At 51.8% G+C, this 24568-nt stretch overlaps 1 protein-coding gene across 2 annotated transcripts in view; it reads right to left on the bottom strand.

The window, feature by feature from the left end:
• Positions 1–4400: 4400 nt before the first annotated feature.
• LSP1 (lymphocyte specific protein 1) overlaps positions 4401–24568 on the bottom strand; it is a 67255-nt gene continuing 47087 nt past the window's right edge. For both annotated transcript variants that reach the window (XM_064163178.1, XM_064163179.1), the window contains exons 6-11: positions 21651–21694; positions 21440–21521; positions 20961–21101; positions 18634–18714; positions 17709–17820; positions 4401–6115 (exon numbers count right to left, since the gene is read on the bottom strand). In XM_064163178.1, the coding sequence (XP_064019248.1) occupies positions 17734–17820; positions 18634–18714; positions 20961–21101; positions 21440–21521; positions 21651–21694 (435 nt within the window). In that variant the 3' untranslated portion in view covers positions 4401–6115; positions 17709–17733. The remainder of the gene's footprint in view (positions 6116–17708; positions 17821–18633; positions 18715–20960; positions 21102–21439; positions 21522–21650; positions 21695–24568) is intronic.

The following is a 24568-nucleotide window of genomic DNA, read 5'->3' as shown; positions in this document are numbered from 1 at the left end:
CAGGATGCTGCTGGAGAAGAACCAAGAACCTGCCTTCAGAGGGGACTTTCTGTCCTAGCTCACCACCCTTCCAAAAGCCAGAGGGAACCCACCAAGCTGAACCTGGGTGCAAAGCTTCTTTGTAGGCCCTCAAAGAGGCCACTTCTGCATGCCCCCCATCTCCCTGTGAGCATATTTAATCTACCAGCACCTCAGCACCCACACCACAGTGTCCTGAAAGGCTGTGAGAAAGCAAAGTCTGAACTGGGATGGCAGCTGGAAAAGGGATGAAAACACCCCAGGACCAAGAGGCAGCAGATATCTGCATGACCTTTGGGCAGCTTATGTGTTCAGCCAGGACAAAGGCATCTCTTGGTGCCATCTTTTCCAGTGGCCTTAGCCTTGACCTTTGAGTCAAACCACACCAAAGCCCCAACCAAAAATCCACCAAACAACTCCAACCCATCCTGTGCTCCCAGCACAGCATTTTCTGGGCACCCTCTGCATACAGCAAGTTCTTGGCCAGGAACAAGCAGGGATGGAGCCAGAACTTGTGCTCTTCCTCTCTAGGGATGGCAGCAATCAAAGCACATCTCCACATTTGCATTTTGCAACCCTGCCTTTTGCAAAACAGCAAAGCTGACCAGCAGCAAACTTGAAAAGCCTCCAACTGGTTTCATTGCCTGGAGCTCCTCTGCTAGAATATCTTGTCCTGGCAAGTCCACCATCATCTGCCCTTCACCTCTCTGGTGCTTTGAGATGCCAAACTTTGCAAAGCCATAGCTGAGGGCATGCAGTGGTGTTACTTGATAGCCCTTCATGCTAATTTTAGGTGATGGAACTTTTCATGCCTTCACTTTAGGTAGTTTTGAGCAGCCTCTTGTGCTTTCTGGCTTCTGTAAATGCTACTCTTTCCACCTGATGTTCTGAACTTTCTGACAGGGCTCCAGAGAAAACCACCAGGACACCTGAACTGATCTTGAAGGAACAATGAGATGTTAATTCTGTAACCAGAAGCAACAGATACAATGCAGCCAGCACGCAAGTGACTGCAGATGGAAGCAAATCACACACCAGTAAGTGCTGGATTTCATAGAACCATAGAATCAGTCAGGGTTGGAAGGGACCTCAAGGAGCATCCAGCTCCAACCTCCCTGCCATGGGCAGGGACACCTCACACTAGATCAGATTGCTCAGAGCCACATCCAGCCTGGCCTTCAACAGAGATGAGGCTTCCACAACCTCTCTGGGCAACCTGTGCCAGGGTCTCACCACCCCCATGGGGAAGAGCTTCCTAACATCCAATCTGAATCTCCCCACTTCCAGTTTTGCTCCATTCCCCCCAGTCCTGTCACTACCTGAGAGCCTAAAAAGTCCTTCCCCAGCTTTCTTGTAGCTTCCTTCAAATACTGGAAGGGCACAGTGAGGTCTCCTCTTAGCCTTCTCCTCTCCAGGCTGAACAACTCTCAGTCTGTCTCCATAGGAGAGCAGCTCCAGTCTCCTGACCATCCTTGTGGCCCTTCTTTGGACACATTCCAGCATCTCCAGATCTTTCCAATAGTAAGAGCTCCAGGACTGGGCACAACTCTCCAGGTAGGGTCTCACCAGAGTGCAGTAGAGGGGGAGAATCCCCTCCCTCACCCTGCTGGCCACACTTCTCTTGCTGCAGCTCAGGCTCTGGTTAGCTCTATGGGCTGCCACTGCACACTGGCAGCTCATGTTCAGCTTCTCACCCACCAGCACCTCCAAGTCCTTTTCTTCAGGGCTGCTCTCAAGCCTGTCACTGCCCAGCCTATATCAGTGCTTGGAATTGCCCTGACCCAGATGCAGGACCTTGGACTTGGTGGTGTTGAACTTCAGGAAGGTAGTTTCATCTTTCTTCAGCTGATACTGAGTCTTGATTTTGGTGTAGAACATTGCTCCAACCCTCAGCTCTTTGCTCTGGGAGGTGTGCTTGCTCCATCTGCTTTGGACATCCAAGACATCATCCCTGGACACCCTAGGTCATCAAATGGTTTGGGTTGGAAGGCAGCTTAAAGATCAACCCCCCCGCAGCAAGTAGGAACATCTTCCACTAGAGCAAGTTGCTCAAAGCTCCCGAACAGCCTGACCTGGAACACCTGCAGAGAGGTTAGATAAACAACTACTCTAAGCTAGAAATTTCTCTGAAGATAAGTTGAGACCACCTGAGGCACTACCTGGGTGTCATCCTCAGGCTACTAGCACCTAAATGAATGAGATGGATAGAGAAGGTGAAGACTGAGAAGCAAGATGGGAGCCAGGACCAGTGCCTGATGCTCCTGTTTTGGCCAACCAGGTTGGAAGAGACCTCCAAGATCATCCAGCCCAACCTTGCACCCAGCCCTGGCCAACCAGTCCATGGCACTAAGTGCCTCATTCAGGCTTTGCTTCAACACCTCCAGGGAAGGTGCCTCCACCACCTCCCTGAGCAGCCCATTCCAATGCCAATCACTCTCTCTGCCAACCACTTCCTCCTCACATCCAGCCTAGACCTCCCCTAGCACAACTTGAGACTCTGTCCCCTTGTTCTGTTGCTGCTTACCTGGCAGAAGAGCCCAACCCCACCTGGCTACAGCCTCCCTTCAGGCAGCTGCAGACAGCAATGAGCTCTGCCCTGAGCCTCCTCTTCTGCAGGCTGCACACCTCCAGCTCCCTCAGCCTCTCCTCATAGGGTTTGTGTTCCAGGCTCCTCACCAACTTTGTCACCCTTCTCTGGACACCTTCCAGCACCTCAACATCTCTCTTGAATTGAGGAGCCCAGAACTGGGCACATTTTCCTCCCCCCCCCTTACTTTCTTCACTGCTCTACACCTCACCCCCAAAAGCCTCAAGCCACCTGCTATTTATCTGAAGGGTGATGTGTGCATAGCTTTGGCACCACCAAACCACTTTTACTTAGTGTTATGATGAAGAATTTGGGCACCTTGGTGAACTTTGTCCTCTAAGTCAAATTGCTCCACTGCACTCAAAACCCTGAAGGAGCCCCATCCAAAATCCCCAGGAAACAGCCTGTGGTCTGCCTCCTTCTCAGGGTCCTTGTGATGAGTCTGAAGCAAAGGTCAGCTCCAACTGAACTTCTTAGCACTGCCAGGTCAATTTATCTGCTTGAAAAGGTTATTTATATGCACAGGCACATATACATATATATCATACAGCATGAAGGGAAGCGTGTTGAGCTGGCAAGAGCTGCCAACAGACCAACCTCAGAGCCTCGTTCAGCAGCAGATCAGCTGCCACTTCATTATTTATAGCCACCCTGCTCTTTGAGCATGTTTATTTGCCTTCCCTAAGGTGGTGGTGGCAGGAGGGGAAGCTCTGACATTCAGGCCCAGGTGTCTCTGAGTCTGACCTTTCCTCCAAAGAGCAGAAAGCTGCAGACACATTTCAAGGAAGAGTCAGCTGGAAACTCTAGACCTGTGTCCAGCACCTCCCTGGAGAGGCTCAGTGCAGAGCTGCAAGCAAGAATTGAGCAGAGATCTATCCATTAACCACCATGGAACCATAAGGAAGGTCATCCAATTGAGCCTGGGATTGTTTTCTACCTGCAAAGAGAACCAACTGAAGCCTAGACCCAGTCTGGAGGCAGAGCAGGAGCTGTGCAAAGACACAACATTCCAAACAGATTTGAGTTTCCCAGCAGCTAAGCTTTCCCCAGGCTGAAATAATGCTGCTTTATGGCCTGCAGGGAACAGGTCATAATGGTTGTGGCCCATGGTTTTCAGCTCCATCTCACTTATGCTCATAGTAAATCTTGGTGGAGAGAAGGCAGCCCTGATACCTGCCACAAAAACATGAGCAGCAGTTGTGCTGTTACTGTACCCCCACCCTGGCTATGCTACAGTAGGACCTTCCCCTTCTGCAGAACCTAAATATACAGGAAAGGGAAAGGAGAAATTCAGGAGAATCACAGAATCATTTTGGTTGGAAGAGGCTTTAAGATCCTCAGGCTCAGCTGTTAACCCAGCACTGCCAGGTCACCACTACACCACATCCTCCAGCAGCACATCTGCACAGCTTTTAAACCCCTCCACCACTTCTAGGTTGTGACAATCCTTCTGGGGAAGAAATTCTTCCTCACACCCAACCTAAATCTCCCCTGGTGCAACTTGAGGCCATTTCTTCTTGTCCTGTCACTTGTCATTTGGGAGAAGAAACTGTCCCCCACCTGGCTCCAATCTCCTTTCAGGGAGTTGTGGAGAGCAATGAGGTCTCCTCTGAACCTCCTTATTCAGCCTGGAGAAAACCTCAGCTCCTTCAGATGCTCCTCAGAAGGAACACCTCAAAGCTAGAGCCCTGGAAGCCCATATAGGGGTTCCAGCCCCTCTTGGGGCCATCATCCTGCCCAAGGGGATGGTAATTTGGGATACACAGAGGGAACGAATGCAGCCAGCAGACACAAGGACCAGGAAATAATTACTCTATCAGACTCTGAGGAGGCTAGCAAGAAAGACTCACTTGATGCCCCTCCTTACTCTTGTTACAGCCAAAATGCAACAGTCCCAGAAAAGGGTTGAGCTACATCTTAGAATGAAAGCTTCAGAGATGCCAGTGAAGCAAAACACAACAACACTGTGGAAAGAGAGAGCAGGAAAGGCAAGGTCTCAGAGAAGGAGCTTTGTTGCAGGAACTCTACATTAAGGAACTCCTCAGAGCTGCCATGGTTACAACATCTTCCTCAAATTTTATTAAATGCTTACCCCCCCAAAAAAAAACACCATCCAGAAACAACCCCTCCCCCCAAAAAATACCAAAACCAGACAACCCCAAAGCTCCAGGATGCAGTAAATTCAAGCAGAAAGCACACTGAGGCAGCAGGTGAGAGAAGATGCCCTGCCCTCCATCGAGGGAGCAGAAACAAGTTGCAAAATCATATTGACATGGGAAGGGGGAAGAAGATTTTAAAGAAGGGGATGAGGGACAAGCTAAAACCATGAAGTGTAAAGATGTGGGACAGTTGAGAAAGAGCCCTGGGATTTGATTTCCAGCCCTCAGACCCAAAGGCCAGAGTGCCATTCTGCAGGGGCTCAGTTTCCCCATCTTCACAGCAAGCCCTGACCTCCCCAAGCAGCTCTCTAGGATGCTCTTTCACCAAGGCAGCTTCCAGCACAAGAGCAGCAACCACAGCCCCTGTCCACCTCCAGGCAGGTCATCAGCCTCTGGCTTTAGAAGAGTTTCAACCACTAGCACTGGAGCCCACAGGTTAGAGAGCAAGCAAATCCCTTTTCCCAGTTAAGGGAGGTGATGCCAGTGGCCAGCACTCCTCACCTAGGAAAGGAAATCTCCAGTCCACGTTGGACAGGGAGGGGACAAGAGCAGCTCTTGGAAACAAAGCTGCTGTTGGCACTGCTGAGATAGCAAAGCAGCAGGAAGGTGCTGACATGGGTATTTAAGTGATGAAAGGATGCTCTGGGAACTAAAGGAAAGCAGGACTAAGTGGAATGATTTGCTGTACAAAGACCAGAAGATGAGATGGAAGTCCCTCAGTGCGGGTGGTGTAGAGGGACAGAGGCTGCTTTGTAAACAGGGGAAGACTTTATCCACAGCTAGCACCAAGAGGGTGATAAGTGGTCCTTGCAGCCTCCTCACACTGAAGATAGTCCCATCACTGCCTTCCTCACAAACAGATTCTTCTACTGGGTTTCTGCTGAATTCCCTCTCTTACCATCCAGCCAGCAAGAGCCACAGAAGTGGAAATCCTTCACTATGTAGCAAAAGCTCTGCCAGCTCAGGAGGGCAGCAGATCCCTCTCTTCCTTCAGGAAAAAGAAAGGGGGTGGGGAGAGAGGAAGCAGAGCCACAGCCTCCCAGCTCCTTAGTAGAGCCAGATGAAGACAACAAAACAACCCTCCCAGCCCCAAAAACAACCCCAACAAAACAGATAGGAGAAGCCAAAGATTCCCACAGGAGGTTAAAAGAGGGATGGAGTTTTGCCAGCTGATCCTGTTCCTTTCATCCAAGCGGAGGCAACGTGGGGCATTGCTCACACCCCAGATGGGTCAGGCTGTACCAAAGCAGGCTGACATCAGGCAGCAGAGGAGAAACATCCTTCAATTATCTTCTGTGCAGTAGAGGAAATAGAGGCATTGAGGGTCGCATCGAGCCAGGACCAAGCTCAGCTGCAAGACAAGAAAGCAATAAGTTTATGAACCCCATTTGGCTGGCAATAAGCAATGCCCAAGCCTGTCCAGAGGCTGCATCTTGGCTGCCACTTATAGATGGTTTCCTCCCATCCCTTTCCGCAAAGCTCCATGACCCAGCCCAGGAAGCTTCAGCCCTGCCGGACAGTGCTACGTGCCCACGACAGAGCAGATGCCAAGGGCTGCACATCCAGCAGAGGTCACAGCTATCCAAGCAAAAGGATGGACGTGCTCCTGGCCTGCCATCCCATCCCGAGAAGGACATCAGCACATTTCCTTCCAAGCCAGAGCAAGCCTCTAAGTAAGGAAGAGTGTTCCTAGGGCCCCTGGCAGCCCCAGCGCTCTGCTCAGGACCATCTGCAGCAGTATCAGGTTCCCGCAGGTCCCGAGCTGCTCTCTGTGTGACAGCTGGTGCAGCCAAGGGACTCCAGCACACAAATGACTTCTCCATCCTGTGATAAACGACTCCTCCATGCTGATGTGCTCTCCACCATGCCTGCTTTGGGGCTGACTGCAGATGGAGTGGAGCTCAGGTGAACAGTTGGGGGCCTAAGAGTAGGTGACCAATCCTCCAGCCACCTGCACTCAACCAGCAGCAGAGAAGCTTAGCCCTTGACTCTGCTTCTAGCCCCATTTCCTTCCAGCTTACCACAACCCATCCAAGTTTCTCAGGCAGCGTTTTCCCTGCTTTCCCTGGCTTTTCAGCTCTGGCCTTCCTGCTGCCAATAAAGCAGCTCCATCTGTCCCTTTGCTTTTGCTTCATTAGTCAGTAAGGAGGAAGGCACTCCACACATCTTGCTTGCTGCAGAATTTTTCTTGAGCACACATTGCTCTGAAGGAGAGCAAATCAAACAAAGCCAAGCATGACAGGGAAGGCAAACAAATGAGGAGTTAACTTCCTTTTGCTGTCTCTTAGCATCTCTCTGCCACCCTAGTCAAACACAGACTCCAGCACAGCCAGGTGCCATGGAAGTTACCACTCAGGTGGTCTCAAAGACTCACAGCACAGCAGGTTTCAGGTCAGATGGGATAATGAGAAAGCAGCAAGAGTGATTAAGAGCACAATGACCACAGCTTTTGAAGCTCTAGGGCATGGGTTGGCCTCTAACTTTAGGACCAAAGGCAAAGTTTTCCTGCTACATACAGGTTATATCTCAGCTTCCCACTGCAGGAAACCTCTCCAGCAGCACCTGGCATCAAGATCCTGCTCTGACCCAGGTGGGCAGCTACCATTTTTCTAAGGACAAGGATAAAACCTCAAAGTGCTGATCAGTGGTTGGGAATTACACTGCCCTGCCTCTTTAGTGTTCCCAACACAAGCCTGAAGAAGGTCAACCTTGTAACTGTGGTTTACAAGCGCTGCTAGATCACAGCTCATCTTGTAGGACAGGCTGTCCACATGAAACAGCAGCAGGTGAAATCAGTCCACAATCAATCCCACCATCAGAGACACGTCCTGGCTCCCCTTGCGGCAGATAAAAATCACACAGGCAATTACCAATTCCTGTACAGACAGAACCAGGAGCATTGCACAGCACAAGTGTGCACCTCAAGCATTTTGGCTTTCTGACCCAGGGCAATCCAGAAGAGCCCCAAGGCTGGGGATGAGAGCAGATGGATGATGAAGGAATGGACTCTCAGCCTTTTTTTGGGGAGAAGCTAGGTGCAGACATATTTTTAAGGTAGGTCTTAGAACAGAGCAAGTCCCAATGCCAGCCTTGTGCGCAAGGCACAAAGCTGATAAGCTGCTGGGAATGCCCAGCAGTTGTCACCCTCAGCTGGCAGAAGTCCCCTCCAAGCTCCCTTGCAGAAACAGCAGGAGGTTTTTCAAGACTGGAGCTGAAATAAACCACAGAGTCCTAGACTGGGTTGGAAGGGACCATCAAAGGTCATCTAGTCCAACCACAGACATCTGCAACTAGAGCAGGCTGGTCAGAGCCCCAGACAACCTCACCATCTACCACCATCTCTGGGCAACTTGGGCCAGGGTCTCACCACCTTCAGTGTCAAACATTTTTTCCATCTCTCCAGTCTGAATCTCCCTCTCTTAGCTCAAACAGTCACCCCTCATCCTGCCACAACAGGCCCTGCTCTGAAGTCTGTCCTTAGCTTTCTGATTGTCCTCTTTCAACATTTAAAGGCCACCAGGTCTCCCCACAGCCTTCTCTTCTCCAGGCTGAACAACCCCAACTCACTCAAGACTAACCTCCCAGCACAGGGTTTCCAGCCCTCCCTGGCCACTAAAAAAATACATGGTTTCATCTTTCTGTCTCCACCAGGCAGGAAATCTGAGCAGAAAGCAGAGCTGGTAGAGCAGGAAAAGCAGTGCTGCATCCCCCAGGAGCTGCACTGTGCCAGCCAAAGGTGGACCAGCTACAGCTGTCACTGGGGGCTAAGACCTGCCCCAGACCAAACCTGTTCCTATTTGACTGAAGGATGAACGATGCAGGCAGGACAGCAGCAATGCTCTCCAAAGGAAAGAGAAAACTTGGGTTTATCTTAAGCTGAGAACATGAGAAGTTTGCTTGACAAAGCAAGGCAAGGCCAGAGTCAGTGCAGTGACAATGCTCTGCCCCACCAGCTGGACTCAGCCCTGACATCTTGCATTGAGCAGGGACATCTTCCCGACGGCTGGAACCGCTCGAGCTGGATGCTGGCTTTGACTCCAGTGACATGTGGAGTTCATGGCTGTGCTAACAACTGGGCTTTGGAAAGCCATGAAACATTCCTGGTTTGGGCCTCTGGAGAATGTTTCACAGCTTCCAAGTTTGAGACCTACTCTGTTTCTCTTAACGTTTCCTTCCAAATCCCCTAAGGACCTGCCAAAGCACAAACATCTGGAGGCCCAAGGAGAGCTCCCTGCATTCTGTGCCAAGGCCAGGAGAAGGGCTCCAGGCTTGGCACTGCAGCTTTCCCCCTAGTACATCCCTTGCCCTGTCACACCAGCCTCAAGACTGATGGGGGTAGCTTAAGGAGACCAAGGGTGAAGCTCTTAGTCCCACAAAACTGACTCCACAGTTGTAGCTTTTGGAGAGAGGAAGAGGAGACCTTATAGAATCAGTCAGGGCTGGAAGGGACCACAAAGATCAGCCAGTTCCAACCCCCCTGCCTTGGGCAGGGACACCTCACACTAGATCAGGCTGGCGACAGCCTCGTCCAGCCTGGCCTTAAACACCTCCAGGGATGAGGCTTCCACCACCTCCCTGGGCAACCCTTTCTAGGGTCTCATGGTCCTCACGGTGCATTCCAACACCCAGTCTGAATCTCCCCATTTCCAGCTTTGTTCCATCCCCCCCAGTCCTATCACTACCTGACAGCCTAAAAAGTCCCTCCCCAGCTTGCTTGCAGGCCCCCTCAAGACACTAGAAGGCCACAATATGGTGGCCTCTGCATGAGCATGCCAGAGACTCACCCACTTCATGCTAGATCAGGCTGGCCACAGCCTCATCCAGCCTGGCCTTACACATCTCCAGGGCTGAGGCTTCCACCACCTCCCTGGGTAACCCACTCCAGGTGTCACCACCCTCATTCTAGGCTCTGTGCTTGCCTGCAGGAGATGACCATGCTGATCACAGTATCCTCCTCCGTCCAGCCCGCGCCCACCCGCCACCACCTTGCTCCCCCTCCCACGCTGCCCAAGCCCGGCAAGGACAACCTGAGGCTGCAGCGGCTGCTGCGGAAGGCGGCCAAGAAGAACGCCGCCCTCGCCGCCGAGCAAGCCAAGGCCTTTCGCTCCAGCCTCTCGCCCGTCAACGAGGCCAGCCCTGACCTCGAGCACGAGGAGGATGCCCCCCGAGAGGAGGCCCCCGAGGCCACAGCAGCGCCCTCTGCCGGCCTCCCCGCGCAGCCGCCCCTCAGGCCCGTCCTGCCTCGCATCTGCTCCCCCTTCCGCAGGAGCAAGCCCTTTGCGCTGAAGGTCACGGAGCAGAGGCGCATCGCCGAGCACGTCCTGCTCACCGCCTCCGCCGCCATGCCCCTCTTGCAGAGGCCAGCGGCCGCCCAGCAGCCTGCGGGCACGGACACTCACCTCCCCGCTCCACACCTCCCTTCTGGGGCTCTCTGCCCCCAGCCCCCTCCTCCTTCAAGCCCACCCAGTAACCAACAGGTACCAGAGGTTACCTGTGTCACCCAGGTGCACACTTATTTCCACAGCTTCAAGCCCCCCAGGGCTAAGACACCCACACCAAATCAGGCCCAAGGACCTGCCAGCCAAGAAGACAGAAGGCCTTTTTCTCCAGCCCCTGAAACAAGCTGCTCTGAGCCATCTCCAGAGCAGATACCCACCCCACTTGATGACAGCAAGGCCACAGCTCCTGCACTGGAACCTGTCGTTTTTGCTGCAGGGGCAGAGCCTCCTCCTCAAGCTCCTAATGAAGAGTCCATAAAACCTCCTTCGCCCAAGCCCAGGCTTGCTCCTACTGAAGAGTCCATCAAACCCCTTTCACCCAAACCCAAGCCTGCTCCTACTGAAGAGTCCATCAAACCCCTTTCACCCAAACCCAAGCCTGCTCCTACTGAAGAGTCCATCAAACCCCCTTCACCCAAGCCCAAGCCTGCTCCTACTGAAGAGTCCATCAAACCCCCTTCACCCAAGCCCAAGCCTGCTCCTACTGAAGAGTCCATCAAACCCCCTTCACCCAAGCCCAAGCCTGCTCCTACTGAAGAGTCCATCAAACCCCTTTCACCCAAACCCAAGCCTGCTCCTACTGAAGAGTCCATCAAACCCCCTTCACCCAAGCCCAAGCCTTCCCATGCCCATGCAAATAAGCCTCTGACCCACAGAAGTGATGCTGAAACACCTGCATCAGCGACAGCCCCTGAATTACCCAAGCAAGACCATGACACCCCAAACCCACCAGCACCCTGGAGGCAAGCACACCCAGCGACAGCACCTCCAGCACAAGCTGACAGCACCAGGGCCACCTCCACAGGCACCCAGGTAGAAGCAGACACTCAACTTCAGCCAACCCCCAGCTTACCAAAGACCAGCCCTCCCCTCAAAGCTGAGCCAGCACTGTCAGCAGAAGCAGCAGAACCTCCTGGAGCTGGCGCTGGTGGCTGGCGTCGCCTCCGCAAGCACTTGATGGTGCAGCCAGAGCCTCCCAGCTTCCCCGAGCCTGAGGTGGGAAAACCGAGCCAGGAAGAAGGCAGCAAGGAGAAGGACGACTCGCAAGCAGTGGTCAGTCAAGACTGCAAGCTGCTTAAATCAAAGGCCACCAGGATGTGGGATGCTATTTTATACCAGATAACGCTTGGCAAGAAGAAGCAGCAGCAGCAGAGAGCAGAGGAGAAGCAGCAGCGGAAGGAGGAAAACCTCTTCCTCCCGCGCCGCTTGCCCATCCTCCTGCACAAGCCGCGCTTCGACGCCCGCAAGCTGAAGGAGTTGGCTGCCAAACCCATGACAAAGATCAGCACAGTCTTTGAGGTGAGCCGCTTCAGGCCTGAAGGAGCTGAGAGGCACACCAAGAGCTTTAACAGAACGGCCTCAGGGTGGTCAGTCAACTGAAGCCAGGCTGCTCCTCCTCCAGGAGCAGCGCCAGCGAGGAGCACCCAGGACTGGCTTTGCTGCCCGACAGAGCCAACCAGACAGCTCAATAAAAGCCCTCCAAGCCAGCAGCCTCATGCTGTGGGTTGAAGGGTTACTCTCCGTAGCTATACAAGCTTCAAAATCCATAACGTGCCACATCCATAGGTCATGAGCCAGGAAAACAGGCATGGACTCGTGCTTGAGATCCAGCAACAAGGTCTGTATGCAGGAACACAGGGAAAAGAGGGGAGGGAATAGAGTGAAGGGAACAGAGTGAAAAGGGCAAGTTGCCTGTAGAAAAAAAAAACATTTTGGAGAAGGAGAATGGAATAAGAACTTATTTTGTTGTGTTTAACACCCTAGAAACAGAAGCAGCTGTAGATGAGACAAGGTGAAAGAGAATGACTTGCTCCACGTCTCCCCTAGCATCTCAGAAACTGAACTCAGAGGTGACAGAGCATCAATTCATGATCAATTCCTGCTCTGTCACCTCTGAGCTCAGTTTCTGAGACTCTAGGGGAGCACAGCATCAATTCAGCTTCCCCACTGGAAGTACAACCCACACTCACCTGCTGAAAACCAGGTGGAAACTCATCCTGTCACCCAAAACACAGACAAGGGACAGCAGAAGCTGTCCATCCTGTTGTCACAAAGCAGCTTCCTTGCCCAAAATAATGGGCAGCACCATCTGATGTCCCCCAGGTCAGTCCACCAAACTGTGGTGCAAGGAAGACTGAATTGTGCTGCAGCAGTCACATTTTGATCTCTAGTTAAACATGGTCTGGGTTTTGAGTATGGTCTGGGGCTGGTGTTTTTCTGATAACCAGGAGCCTGTTTCAGCTGCTTGAGATGGTACAGCAAAGGGCTGCAGAGGTAAGGGGACTATGAAGAAAGGCTTGAAGGACTTGGGGCTTTTTAGCCTAGAGAAGGCTGAGGGGAGATCTCATCGATGCTTCAAGGGTGGGTGTCAGGAGGATGGGGTTAAGCTTTCTTCAGCAGTGCCCAGGAACAGGACAAGAGGTGTCAAGCAAAAAGCCAAACATAGGAAGTTCCACCTAAAAATGAGGAGCAACTTCTTTACTTTGAAGGTGGTAGAGTGCTGGAATAGGCTGCCCAGATCATAGAATCAGTCAGGGTTGGAAGGGACCACAAGGATCAGCCAGTTCCACCCCGCCAGACATGGGCAGGAACACATCACCCTAGATCAGGCTGCCCAGAGCCTCATCCAGCCTGGCCTTAAACACCTCCAGGAGTGGGGCTTCTACCACCTCCCTGGGCAAGCCATTCCAGGATCTCATTCCCCTCATGGTGAAGAGCTTCTTCCTAACATCCAGTTTGAACCTACCCATTTCTAGCTTTGTTCCATTCCCCCAGCCCTAGATCAGAGTTGGTGTCACCACTGTGAGTCATTCATAAGCCTCCTGAGTGGCACCCCTGCTGTAGGTGAACCTGCTCCAGCAGGGTAGTTGGACTGGATGATCTCCAGGGGTCATTTTCAGCTCCTAGCACTCCGTGACAGCTTCAGCACATAAGTATCCAGCTCTGCATATTTCACAAGGGGTTCTCCTAACCACAGACAGCCTCCTTTTCAGGTAGGACATCACAGTCACAGCCCTACTGGTGCCTGATGCCCCAAAAAGGGGGATTGAAAACATCCCCCCTAACTCTGTCCATCCCCAGAGACAGCTGTGCTTTCCAGCTTCACAGTCACCCTTTGCATCTCCTTGCCACCAGGCTTAAGAGCTGGAAATGAGCTATTTCTGTTTCATGAGGGACTCTGGCATATGCTGGGATGTTCCTGCACAGCTAATATAGGATTGCTATGTTTAGTCCAAACAGGAAACTCGATACGCAGCTCTTTACCTTCTCTTCATGAGTGGAGGATATGGAGCTGAGCAAAAGTTGCTCAAGCCAAGCTGCAAACAGCCTCAGAAACAAAGCCAAGAGACCCTTTTGCTTTTTTGAACTCCTTCAATTTAGTGATGATGCTGCAAGAAAAGCTCAGCTATCCTCAAAGCTTCACCAAAGTTCTCTCTTTGCTGGTCTTATCCTCTCTTTTGTAACCCCTTCCATACTCTAAGAGGCAGGGGGGGAAGAAGGAATAATAATCCAAGTATGTAAAGTTTGGACTTGTCTGAGCCCCCCCAGAACACCAAGAAAAAGCTGAAATGAGATAGGTTGGAAATGCATCCTGAGTGGATCCCAGGTCAGTCTTTGAGGGATGATTCAAGAAGCTTCAAGAGGAGGCTATGGAGAAGAAGCACTCAGAGGCACAAAAGCCATAAGCCAAAGAGTGCAGTGCAGAATCACTCAGCTGTTAAGGTTGGAAGACACCTTTGAGATCAAGTCCAACCACTCACCTTGAGCTTGCAATCCCCACCACTACTGCTAAGACATGTAGGACTCCTAGTGCAGAGAAGATGACCTTACCACACAGCAATAAAAGGGCCCCTAACTGCAGCACAGCTTGATGGGTGTCTACACACAGGTCTGCAGCAGGAGATTCATTACAATGAGGGTGGTGGAACACTGCAACAGGCTGCCCAGAGAGGTGGTCGAAGTCCCATCCCTGGAGATACTCAAGGTGAGGCTTGACACAGCTCTGGTCAACCTGATCTAGTTGATGTCCCTGCTCACTGCAGGATGAATGACTTTCAGAGGTCACTTCCAACCCAGGTGATTTTATGATCCACAGCATTAGTGTGGAGCTGAGCAGTCAACAGAATTACAGAATGATTTTGGTTGGAAATGATCATTAAGATCATCAAGTTCTTAACCCCAGCCATAGCCCAGCACTGCCAGGTCACCACTAAACCATGGCCCTCAGCACCACATCTACACAGCTTTTCAAGTCCCTCCAAGGATGAGAAGTCTACCACTGCTCTGGGCAGCCTGTTTCAGGATTTAGCATACATTTCAGGGAAGAAATTGTTCCTCATCTGCAAGCTAAACTTGCCTTGGCACAACTTGAGGTCATGTCCACTTGTCCTGTCCCTTGGTGCTGACACTTTGTTCCTTGGCATTACTGATAGACTCAGAAAACTGGTTACTCTTGGGAGGCTCACTGAGCCTGGCCAGAGAGGATGGTTTCAGAAGCAGCTGTGCTTTAATCTGCTGTGTCCTGTGGTAAGGATGACCACCTAGAGCAAACCAGTGCCTTTCACACAAGGCTATGTGTTGAATCTGCTGGGCTTCCCCAAACTGTGTCTACCAGCTTGCCCTGTTGCACAGGGAGGGGGAATGGAGAATTGCTGTTGGGGAGGGCAATTCCCACAGTGGGAAGCAGTGGAAGGCAGGTCTATCTGCATGGTTTAGTCCCCCTGCTCCAAGAGTGAAGAGCAGAGGTGTACAGCAGGTATGGCAAGTCCTGCAGAGGCAGATCTTGGTGTGGGAACATCAGAAGAGAAAACAAATGCCTGGAGACAACAGATTTTCACAAGCAGCTGTGTTGGGAGTCATTGCAGTGCGTCCCAGACTGAGCAAGGAAAGGGAATTTCACTGGGCATGGAGTCTGGGAGGTTTTCAAAGTCAAACAGCCTCAGACTCAGCCTAGATTAACCCTTGCAGAAAGCATCTTGCTCTGCAGCCTGCTCAGACGTCCCACAGCTCAGGAAAGAAGGGAAGGAGGGGAAGACTCTAGCTATGAGCAAGCATCTGGAAAGCTGATAAGATGGTGCTGAGTGAGTGACACGGGGGGGAGGCAGAGGCTGTGAGAGGAATAGGCAATCGTGAATGGAAAATGTATAAAGATAGTTGAGGGGGGTAGAGAGGAGCTGGGGAGCAGGATCCTCAAAGCACACAAACCAGACAGTGAAACACCCAAGAATCACAGAATTAACCAGTTTGGCATAGACCTTTGAGACCTCCAACCTACTACCTAACAGCTTCTCATTAACTAGACCATGGCACTAAGCGCCTCATCCAGTCTTCCTTTTAAACACCTCCAAGGATGGGGACTCCACCACCTCCCCGGGCAGCCCATTCCAATGCCAATCACTCTTGCTGGGAAGAACTTCTTCCTAAGGTCCAATCTAAACCTGCCCTGGCAGAGCTTGAGGCTGTGCCCCCCTCATTCTGTCACTGGTTGCCTGGAGAAGAGACCAACCCCTACCTGTCTACAACCAAGAAGAGAAACAAGCCAAGATCCTTCAGCTGTCAGAGCTGTTCTGCTATTCATGGATCACAAAAACCTTCTTGTGAAGGAATCCATAGAGCAACATCATTGCACTGCTTGGAGAACTGGATGGATCCTCAAGGTCATCCCGTGAAGTTGTTGGCCCTTCAAGAAAGGATGCTGGGAAAACGCCAGAGCTGACAACACTTTCCCCTCTGAACTGCTTGCAAAAGCTCAGAGAGGGCAACCAAACCCTGTTCACAACTCAGCAAAATCTGTTTGAGGGCTGGAGCAACTCTCCTGTGAGGAGAGACTGATGGAGTTGGGGCTGTTCAGTCTGGAGAGGAGAAGGCTCCCAGGTGACCTTATTGTGGCCTTTCAGTATTCTAAGGAAGCCTGTAAGAAAGCTGGGGAGGGACTCTTTAGGCTCTCAGGTAGTGATAGGACTGGGGGGAGCAGAACATAGAAATGGTTAGATTCAGACTGGAGGTTAGGAAGAAATTCTTCAGCATGAGGGTGGTGAGACCCTGGAACAGGTTGCCCATGGATGTAGTGGAAGCCTCATCCCTGGAGGTGTTTAAGGCCAGGCTGGATGAGGCTCTGGCCAGCCTGATCTAGTGTGAGGTGTCCCTGCCCAAGGCAGGGGGGTTGGAACTGACTGATCCTTGTGGTCCCTTCCAACCCTAATTCTAACTGAAGCTCAGGTGGATGCTACTTCATGTAGACTTCAGGAAAAAGAGGACTGATCAAAGATAAGGCCTTAAAAAAAGGTTTTTGAAAGCACCTAGGCAGACAAACAAGTTGAGGATGAAAGTCCTGTGCATTCCTCCTTCTTTACATCTGAAAACCAGCTCTGGGGCAGGCTCGGGTTTGTGCTGCTGCCCATCTCAAAGCCACATTCATGAGAGCTTCTCTTCTAAATGGGTACCACAAAAGGAAAAACAACCCAAACAAAGCTATCTGCTTGCACTCAGAAACCAGCTCCTTGGGGAGGGGGGAGAAGGAAGGAAGGAAGGAACACAGCCCCCAGAAGAATTCAGAAACAAAAGGTGTTTTGTAGCACACTGAGTTATTTATAAGCCTGGCTATGAAATAAAGCTTCTTTTTTATAGCAGGAAAAAAAGAAAATGAGCTTGTTTTCACTCCCAACAACTTCCTCTCCCTTGCCTGTGCCAGATGCTGCCTGGCTGGATCCAGCCAGTTATCACCTCCCTTGCCTGTGCCATTGCTCCTTACTGCCACAGCCCTCCACCAGCACCCACTCAAGATAACGCCAGGATATCCATTAACATAATAGGAGCAGGAGATCCAAAGGACCCTTTCAAGGGGACACGGAGACAGCAACCCAGCTCTGCTGCACAACCCTTTGCTGCACATCAAAGGAGAGGTCTTTCTTCTCCGTTGGTCCACCCAGCAGAGCAGACATTCATGTCCTCCTCACTACAGCCCTATTACGTGCTGGTGTCAAGAGGTTACTGCAATCATGAGAGGTTTTTTTTCCCCCTGACGAATTCAGTAACTCTGGAAATGAGACTCCAGAAGCATCTGAGTTTCAGGAGTACATCAGCCCCATGCTCAACCAGAACGACCTCCAGCTGTCTGTTTCTCCTTGCAACTCAAGAGTGTGAGAAACCACAGTAGATACTTGCTAATTCAAGGCAAAAGGCAGCATCCAAGGGACTTATTCTGCAAGTTAAGCTCACAAGTATCCAACTTTCAGCAACACCAGAAGCTCAGACATCAAGCCAAACCCCTCCTTCATGCCCACTCCCTCCCAGCTCAGGGTCAGATGTTTGCCCAGAAGCAAAGCTCCAGCTGTTACCAGCCAATAGCTTTCCATCCCCCCCCCAGTGTGGCTGGCAAAAGTAACCCCAGATGTCCTGCCAGGAGAGTTGCAGGTGTTATAGAGCACAAGGTCACACCCCACCTACCTGGTTAATGTGTTCTCCAGGCACATTATTGCTCTGCAGCATCATCTATCAACACCTTCTTGTACTGGCCATGGCCCGTGGCAACAAATTTATACCTTTTGCCAGGAGTAGCCTGAACAGGAGAGAAAGAAGGATCCAAAGTCAGCATTTTTTCCTCCCTCAAATATGCAGCTCAGATCAAAGAACTGAATCCAGATATAATTGAGGGCTTGGAGACACTCTGCTCTGTACTCCCTTCTTGCCCCTCCCATGTAAACTCTCTGCACAGACCATCCACCACTTTGCATCTTCCTGTTGTCCATCTTGCACTTGCTGGGTTAGCTTGCATTATACAACCACAGGCATGATGGGAGAGGGCTCATCTGAGAGTCCAGGCACCCCTCAACCCAACTTTGGTGCCACCTATGGCAAGACTTTGGTGCCACCTATGGCAAGAGCCAATTTCATTTGCCACGTTGCTGGTAGCAGTACCCACCCAGGAGCATACTTGGATACTCCTCTCCCAGCCTGGACAGTACCAGCAGCAGCAGCACTAAACCCCAGATCTATCTGTAACTGATGATACTCTTCACTTCAGTTCCACTCAGTTTTGCATGTTTTTTTTTACTCTGGAGATTCAGAAGTCTAACAAGAGTGAAGTAGCTCACACCTGCAGTTAAATGTGAGCCTAGAAGGCTGAGGCTGGGGCTCCAAACATGCTGTTCAAGAGACCCTTCAGTACCCCAGGCTAGAAAACTGTTTCCCCTGCTCTTTTAGCACAGGTTGCAGTGATAAAAGCTCTTCCTGCCAGTAACCTGAGAGGTGTCCAATTGCACTGATGGATACAGGCAGCCCTACACAGCATCTTCCCAATGCATCCCAACCAGCCAAGAGCTGCTCTCTTTCACAGCAGAGGCAGTGCCTCCATACCTGTGTTCTGACTCACCTTGACGTTGGCCTCAGGCTTGGGAGTGCCCTTCTGTTCCCAAAGGCTTCTCTTACTCACGATGTCTCCAGCCACAATGTCCTGAGAAGATCAAAGAATGGCTTGGAAGGGACCTTCAGAGCTCAGCTAGTCCAACCTCCCCTCTCCCCCTAGTCGCAGGGGGGGACTAGAGCAGGTCCCTCAGAGCCCCACACAACCTGACCTGCAATGGTGCCAGGGATGAGACATCTGCCACCTCTCTGGGCAACCTGGGCCAGGCTCTCACCACCCTCAGGGTAAAACATTTCTTACTTTTCTCCAGTCCTCTTAGTTCAAACAATCACCTCTCATCCTAGGACAACAGGCCCTGCTCAGAAGTCTGGCCCCAGCTTTCTGAGCAGCCCAGTTAAGTCCTGAAAGGCCACCAGAAGGTCCCCTGGAGCCTTCTCTTCTCCAGGCTAAACAAACCCAACTCTCTCAGCCTGGCCTCACAGCAGAACCCCTCCAGCCCTGCCACCATTGCTGTGGCATCCTCTGGCCGTGCTCCAACAGGTCCCTGTCTGTGCTGAGGACTCCAGAGGTGCCCCAGCACTCCAGGGGGGCTCAGCAGGGCACAGCAGAGAGGCAGAATCCCCTCCCTGTCCTGCTCCCCATGCTGCTGGGGATCAGCCCCAGGATATGGCAGGGGCTGGGCTGGATCCTCCTGTTCTCCTCTGGCTTTGAGCCTGTCACATGCACTCGTGTGACCCCAGCTGTCTCTCTGCCAACACCCTTCTGCTGTGCAGGGTGGATCTCAGCAGAGGGGTAAGATTCCCTCCCTTCACCTGCCCCTGGTGCTGCAGCACAGGACACAGCTGTCTTCTGGGCCAACCAGAAGATGATGTTCTCGTTACCCTTTACTGCTAAGAGCACTGAACATGCCTTTGTCCACCTCCCTTTCCAGGCCACACATCTGGTCTCCTTTTTTCTAGTCATAATATCTGACCTGTGACAGCTGCAGCTGAAACCCCATGACTGTGAAAGCCTCTTCCTATTCCCAGCATACCCAATGCTTCCCCTATCTCTCTCCCTCTCCAAGGGCTCCAAGATATTTGTTTTCTTGAGTTCATTAACTATTGACACCATGTTTACATCGTGGCTTTATTTATGTGGAAGGAATTTTCAGCTCATAAACACAGATTTGCAACCAACATGTTAACAGAAGCAGCCTCAGAGTGCCCAGAAAGTGACATTACTGAGAGCAGTGCAGAATGTCCTTTGCAGTTTAAACAAGCTTGTAAGATTTATCACTTTGGTACTAAATGCAGCTTGATGCTCAACATCTGGAGCTCACTGCTAGCCCCTGCATAAGACATGTTCTGCCCACCAGTCGACTGCATTCCCATTCCCAAACCAGAGCCTCAAACAGCATCCCTGAGGCTTTCCTGGCTGTACCACCAAGGAATGGGTTGGGAGCCTAGCATGGATAAAGCTAAGCTCTAAGGACTTGCATCCTGGTGGGAATGGAGCTTCAGTACAGAATGATAGATTTGGTTTGGTTGGAAGGAACCTTTAAGGTGATCCAGTCCAAGCAGTAACCCAGCACTGCCAGGCCACCACTAAGCCAGGGCCCTCAGCACCACATCTACACAGCTTTTCAGTCCCTTCACCACTGCCCTGGACAGCCTGTTCCAGGGTTTGGCAACCCCTTGGGGGAAAAAGTTGTTCCTCCTGTCCAACCTAAACTTCTCCTAGCACAACTTGAGGCCATTTCCCTCATCCTGTCACTTGCTCTTTGGGAGAAGAGCCCAATCCCACCTCACACCAACCTCCTTTTGGGGAGTTGTAGACAGCAATGGAGTCTCCTCTCAAGCCTCTTCTTCTCCAGGGTGAACAACTCCACTTCCCTCAGCTATTCTCCAGACCCTTCACCAGCTCTGTTGCCCTTCTTTGGGGCCACCTCAGCACCTCAATGTCTTCCTTGTATCGAGGAACCCAAATCTGAATGCAGCACCCAAGCTGTGGCCTCACCAGTAGCCAGTACAAGGGGACAACCTCTGCCCTGGTCTCGCTGGTCACACTACTGCTGGTCCAGGCCAGGATGCTGTTAGCTGCCTTGACCATCTGGGCACCCTGGCTCATTCAATTGGCTGTCAACCAACCCCCCCCACCCAAGCCCTTCTCCAAGCAGCTTTCCATCCACTCTCCCCCAAGCCTGGAGCATTGCATTAGCACAGTTGCAATACCACAGATGCCTTTAGGGCTGGTGGACATCACCACTGAGCCACACCAACAGACTAACACAAGCATTGTGCCCTCATTGCAGCCACTCTGCCCTTGCACATGCAGAAGTCCAGCAAACCTCCTACCTTACAGGGCTGGGTCTTCACAGCAGACTGAGCTGCCACCTCTCCAGTCTCCCAGAGGCTTTTTGTGCTGGATACCATCATGCTCATGTTAGGAAGGTCAAGAGAAGGCAGTCGGACAGGTTTGGGAACCTTTGTGGAGGTCTAGAAAACAAAGAAAGAAAGATCACTCTGTCATTAGAAGTCCTCAGGGATGGGGTGGTTGTAGAGGGAGACTTGTAAGGTCTTGCTAGCTCCTGGCAGATGCTCCCACCATTTAAACAGGGAAAATGAGGAAACAAGGATGGGACAGCTCACTAGAAGAAACCTGCTTCATGCTGTGGTGGAAGATAGAGGCAGGGGAAATTGTTGCTTCCATCCGAGGGGAGACAATTCAGTTGTCAGCTCCCAGATGGTAAGACTGAGAGGCAGAGTGGGACAGCAACACTGAGCAAAGAAAGCTCCTTGGAGAGCGGGGACAGAGAGACAACCCAGCAGCCCACCTCAATAGCCTGTGTGTACTGCTCCAGCCTGTCATCGATCTTCGACACAGGGAGGGGGGGCTGGGACTTCTTTATGCTGTTACTAGAGAGCAGAGAAGAGGATTAAAGAGATCTCCCAGGGCCTCAAGGAGCCTGTTGCTCCTGCCCTGCCCTGCAGCAGGCCCCTTTGCAGGAAGGGAGCTGCTTTACCCCAAGCCAACCCCAGAAATACCTTTTCTCTATGGAGCGGTTCAGCGACTCGGTCCTGTCCGTGATCTGAAGTGGCCAGAGAATAGAAAGAGATTACTTTTGCCCATGGACCTCAGTAGGTCACCTTAGCTGAGCATAATTCAACTGTGCCTCTTCTCTGACTGCTCAGACTTTGGTCAGAAATGCCTTGCTCAGTCCCACGTTCCCACACCGGTCAGAGGCAGCGACCATCCCCCTTCCCTTCTCTTTTCCAAGACAGGTGAGCAGAATCCCAAGCAAAAGCATCAGTGGACAGCAGCAGCTCAGCCAGTTTGAGAGGCAAACTGACCACATACAGCCTCAACGAGAGCTAAGCAACCACCAAGACCATTTCCTCTGCTGCATCCTTCTCAGGCACTTGGTTTTCCTAGAGAGGGAAAGTGGCAAGTGTGGAAAGAGCAAAGTAGAAGCACTCCCAGCCACATCTGTAGAAGAGCCAAGCAGGACAGGAGCACAGGCATGAGTTGCATCAACATATCCACACCAGAGAAGCTCACAGACAGGGTAAGTCAGCATATGGAGCCAGCTGCAATGAAGCTCTTCAAGTCAAACCAGCAGGAAAGAGCTTGGCACAAGAGGCTCCTATACAAGAGCTCTTTGGCCAAGACAGGAAGGTGAAAGCTTCACATCCACTGAACAAAGGAAAGCTGAATTGTTGCTAAACCTCTTGCATGCACCAGAACAAGAGCACAGAGTGAAAAATCACTTTCAAGGAGAGGCTCTTTCTTAACACCAGTTCCTACAGAGCCAAGAAGCAGCAACCAAGCAACAAGAAACCATCTCTGCCCCATAAAACTGCTGCTTGTGCCACGGGAAACATCACCTGCTAAATGCTGCTTTATGCATGCTAGCTAAATGCTCCTTTTAAGATGCTTTCAGGGTGCCAGTGGTAAATTTCAGCTAAGCAGAAGATTAGACAGCATCAGAGAGAGGCCACACTGAACAGCTGTGCCCAAGAGCACAGCCAACAAATGGTGCAACCTCAGCTAATAGAGATGTGTCAGGCACTGAGCTGCTCTGCAGGGTCCCCACACATCAGTGTGACAGATCAGGAGCCAGCTTCTTCTGCCTGCCTGCTGCCAGCTCATTCCTTTGCTCAGTGCTGCAGGAATTGATGCTGGCCTCTGGGCCATGTCTTCAGAAATAGAATTGCTCAACCCATTGACAGGCAAGCTGGGACCTTCTGGGGCATAACAGCACTGGAAAGGGGAACCTGGTAGCTCCCTGCCTAGGTCTCAGTTTCTCAGTCATAAGTGGATAAGATATCAACAGGCAAAAACCTTGTCCACCCTGACAGAGAGGTGCGAAGCATCCAGAGGTGCTTCCAAGAGATGCTGTGGGCAGCCTGATGTAGTTGAGGATTTTCCTGCTGGCTGCAGAGAGGCTTGGACTGGATGACCTCCAGAGGTCCCTTCCAGCCCAGCCCTTTCTGATTCTATAAAGCAGGTTCAAGTTAATCACCAAGCAACCTAGAGAAAAGGCTGCAGGTGACTACAGATATCACAGTCTAGGTGGGAATAGGTTTTCCCCAAGCTACTTGGACACCACCTTCCCCTGCCCAGCAGAACAATTCCTCACAGCATTTCTCTGGTGCAAAGCACTTTCTGGAGGTCAGAAGCAGCCACAGTTGCTCACCTTATAACCCAGAGCTCACAAACAGCTTGAGACAAAGCAGCACTGAAACGAGGCTTCCCTCCTGCCACCACACAGCTACATCAGACTCACAGAATGTCAGGGGCTGGAAGGGACCTCAAAAGATCATCCAGTCCAATCCCCTGCCAGAGTACCAGATCCCACAGGAACACATCCAGGCAGGTTCTGAATATCTCCAGGGAGGGAGACTCCACAACCCCCCTGGGCAGCCTGTGCCAGGGTTCTGTCACCCTCACAGGGAAACAATTCCTGCTCATGTTCACATGGAGCTTCCTATGCCTCAGCTTCCACCCACTGCCCCTTGTGCTGCCATAGGGCATCACCCAGCAGAGCCTGGCTCCAGCCTCCTGGCACTCAGCTTTACATCTTTATAACCACGAATGAGGTCACCTCTCAGACTCCTGCAGGCTGCAGAGCCCCAGCTCCCTCAAGCTCTCCTAAGAGAGATGTTCCACCCCATCATTTTTGTGGCTCTGCACTGGACTCTCTCAAGCAGTTCCCTGAGGTCCTTCTTGAAGTGAGGGGCCCAGAACTGGACACAATGCCCCAGGTGAGGCCTCACCAGGACAGAGTTGAGGAGGAGGAGGAGAACATCCCTCTACCTGCTAACCACAGCCCTTCTGATCCCACCCCAGAACAGCATTGGCCTTCTTAGCCACCAGAGCACACTGCTGGCTCACGGTCAAGCTTCCACCCACCAGGACCCCCAGGTCCTTTTCCCTTTCACTGGTCTCCAGCAAACCAGTCCCCAACCCACTCTGGCACATGGGGCTGGACTTCCCAGGTGCAAGACTCTACACTTGCCCTTGTTGGACTTCATCCCATTTCTGCCTGCCCAGCTTTCTGCCCTGTGGTTTATCTTGATCTACATCCAGGCCACACTGCCCCCAGACTGAACCACCCAACATCTGCCTGCTCCAGATGTGCATCCAGCCACAGCTGGCAGGGGAGGTGAACACTCCCCCTTCCCCCTCCACTGCAGATGCTCTCCTCCTTCCCCTACAAGCAATATTTCTGCTGTGCCAAAACACCTTCCTGGTGGTCAGCACGTTTAATTCTTTGTGTTCACACAAAGCCCTGCTGGATGAGGTGTAAAGATCCTCCTGCCTTTGGAAAGATCCCAAGCTCATAGTTCTCCTGAGCAGCTTTACACCCTCTGGGCTCTGACATCACCGCTACAGAACGCAGGCTGCATTGCTAACCTTTCCCTGGGCTAAGCCCAGCAGCAGCTCAGCTCAGGAAGCTGTG

The sequence above is a fragment of the Pogoniulus pusillus genome, chromosome 24 (assembly GCF_015220805.1).
Source record: "Pogoniulus pusillus isolate bPogPus1 chromosome 24, bPogPus1.pri, whole genome shotgun sequence".
NCBI classification, from domain to species: Eukaryota; Metazoa; Chordata; class Aves; order Piciformes; family Lybiidae; genus Pogoniulus; species Pogoniulus pusillus.
This window is presented reverse-complemented; position numbering and strand designations above follow the sequence as displayed.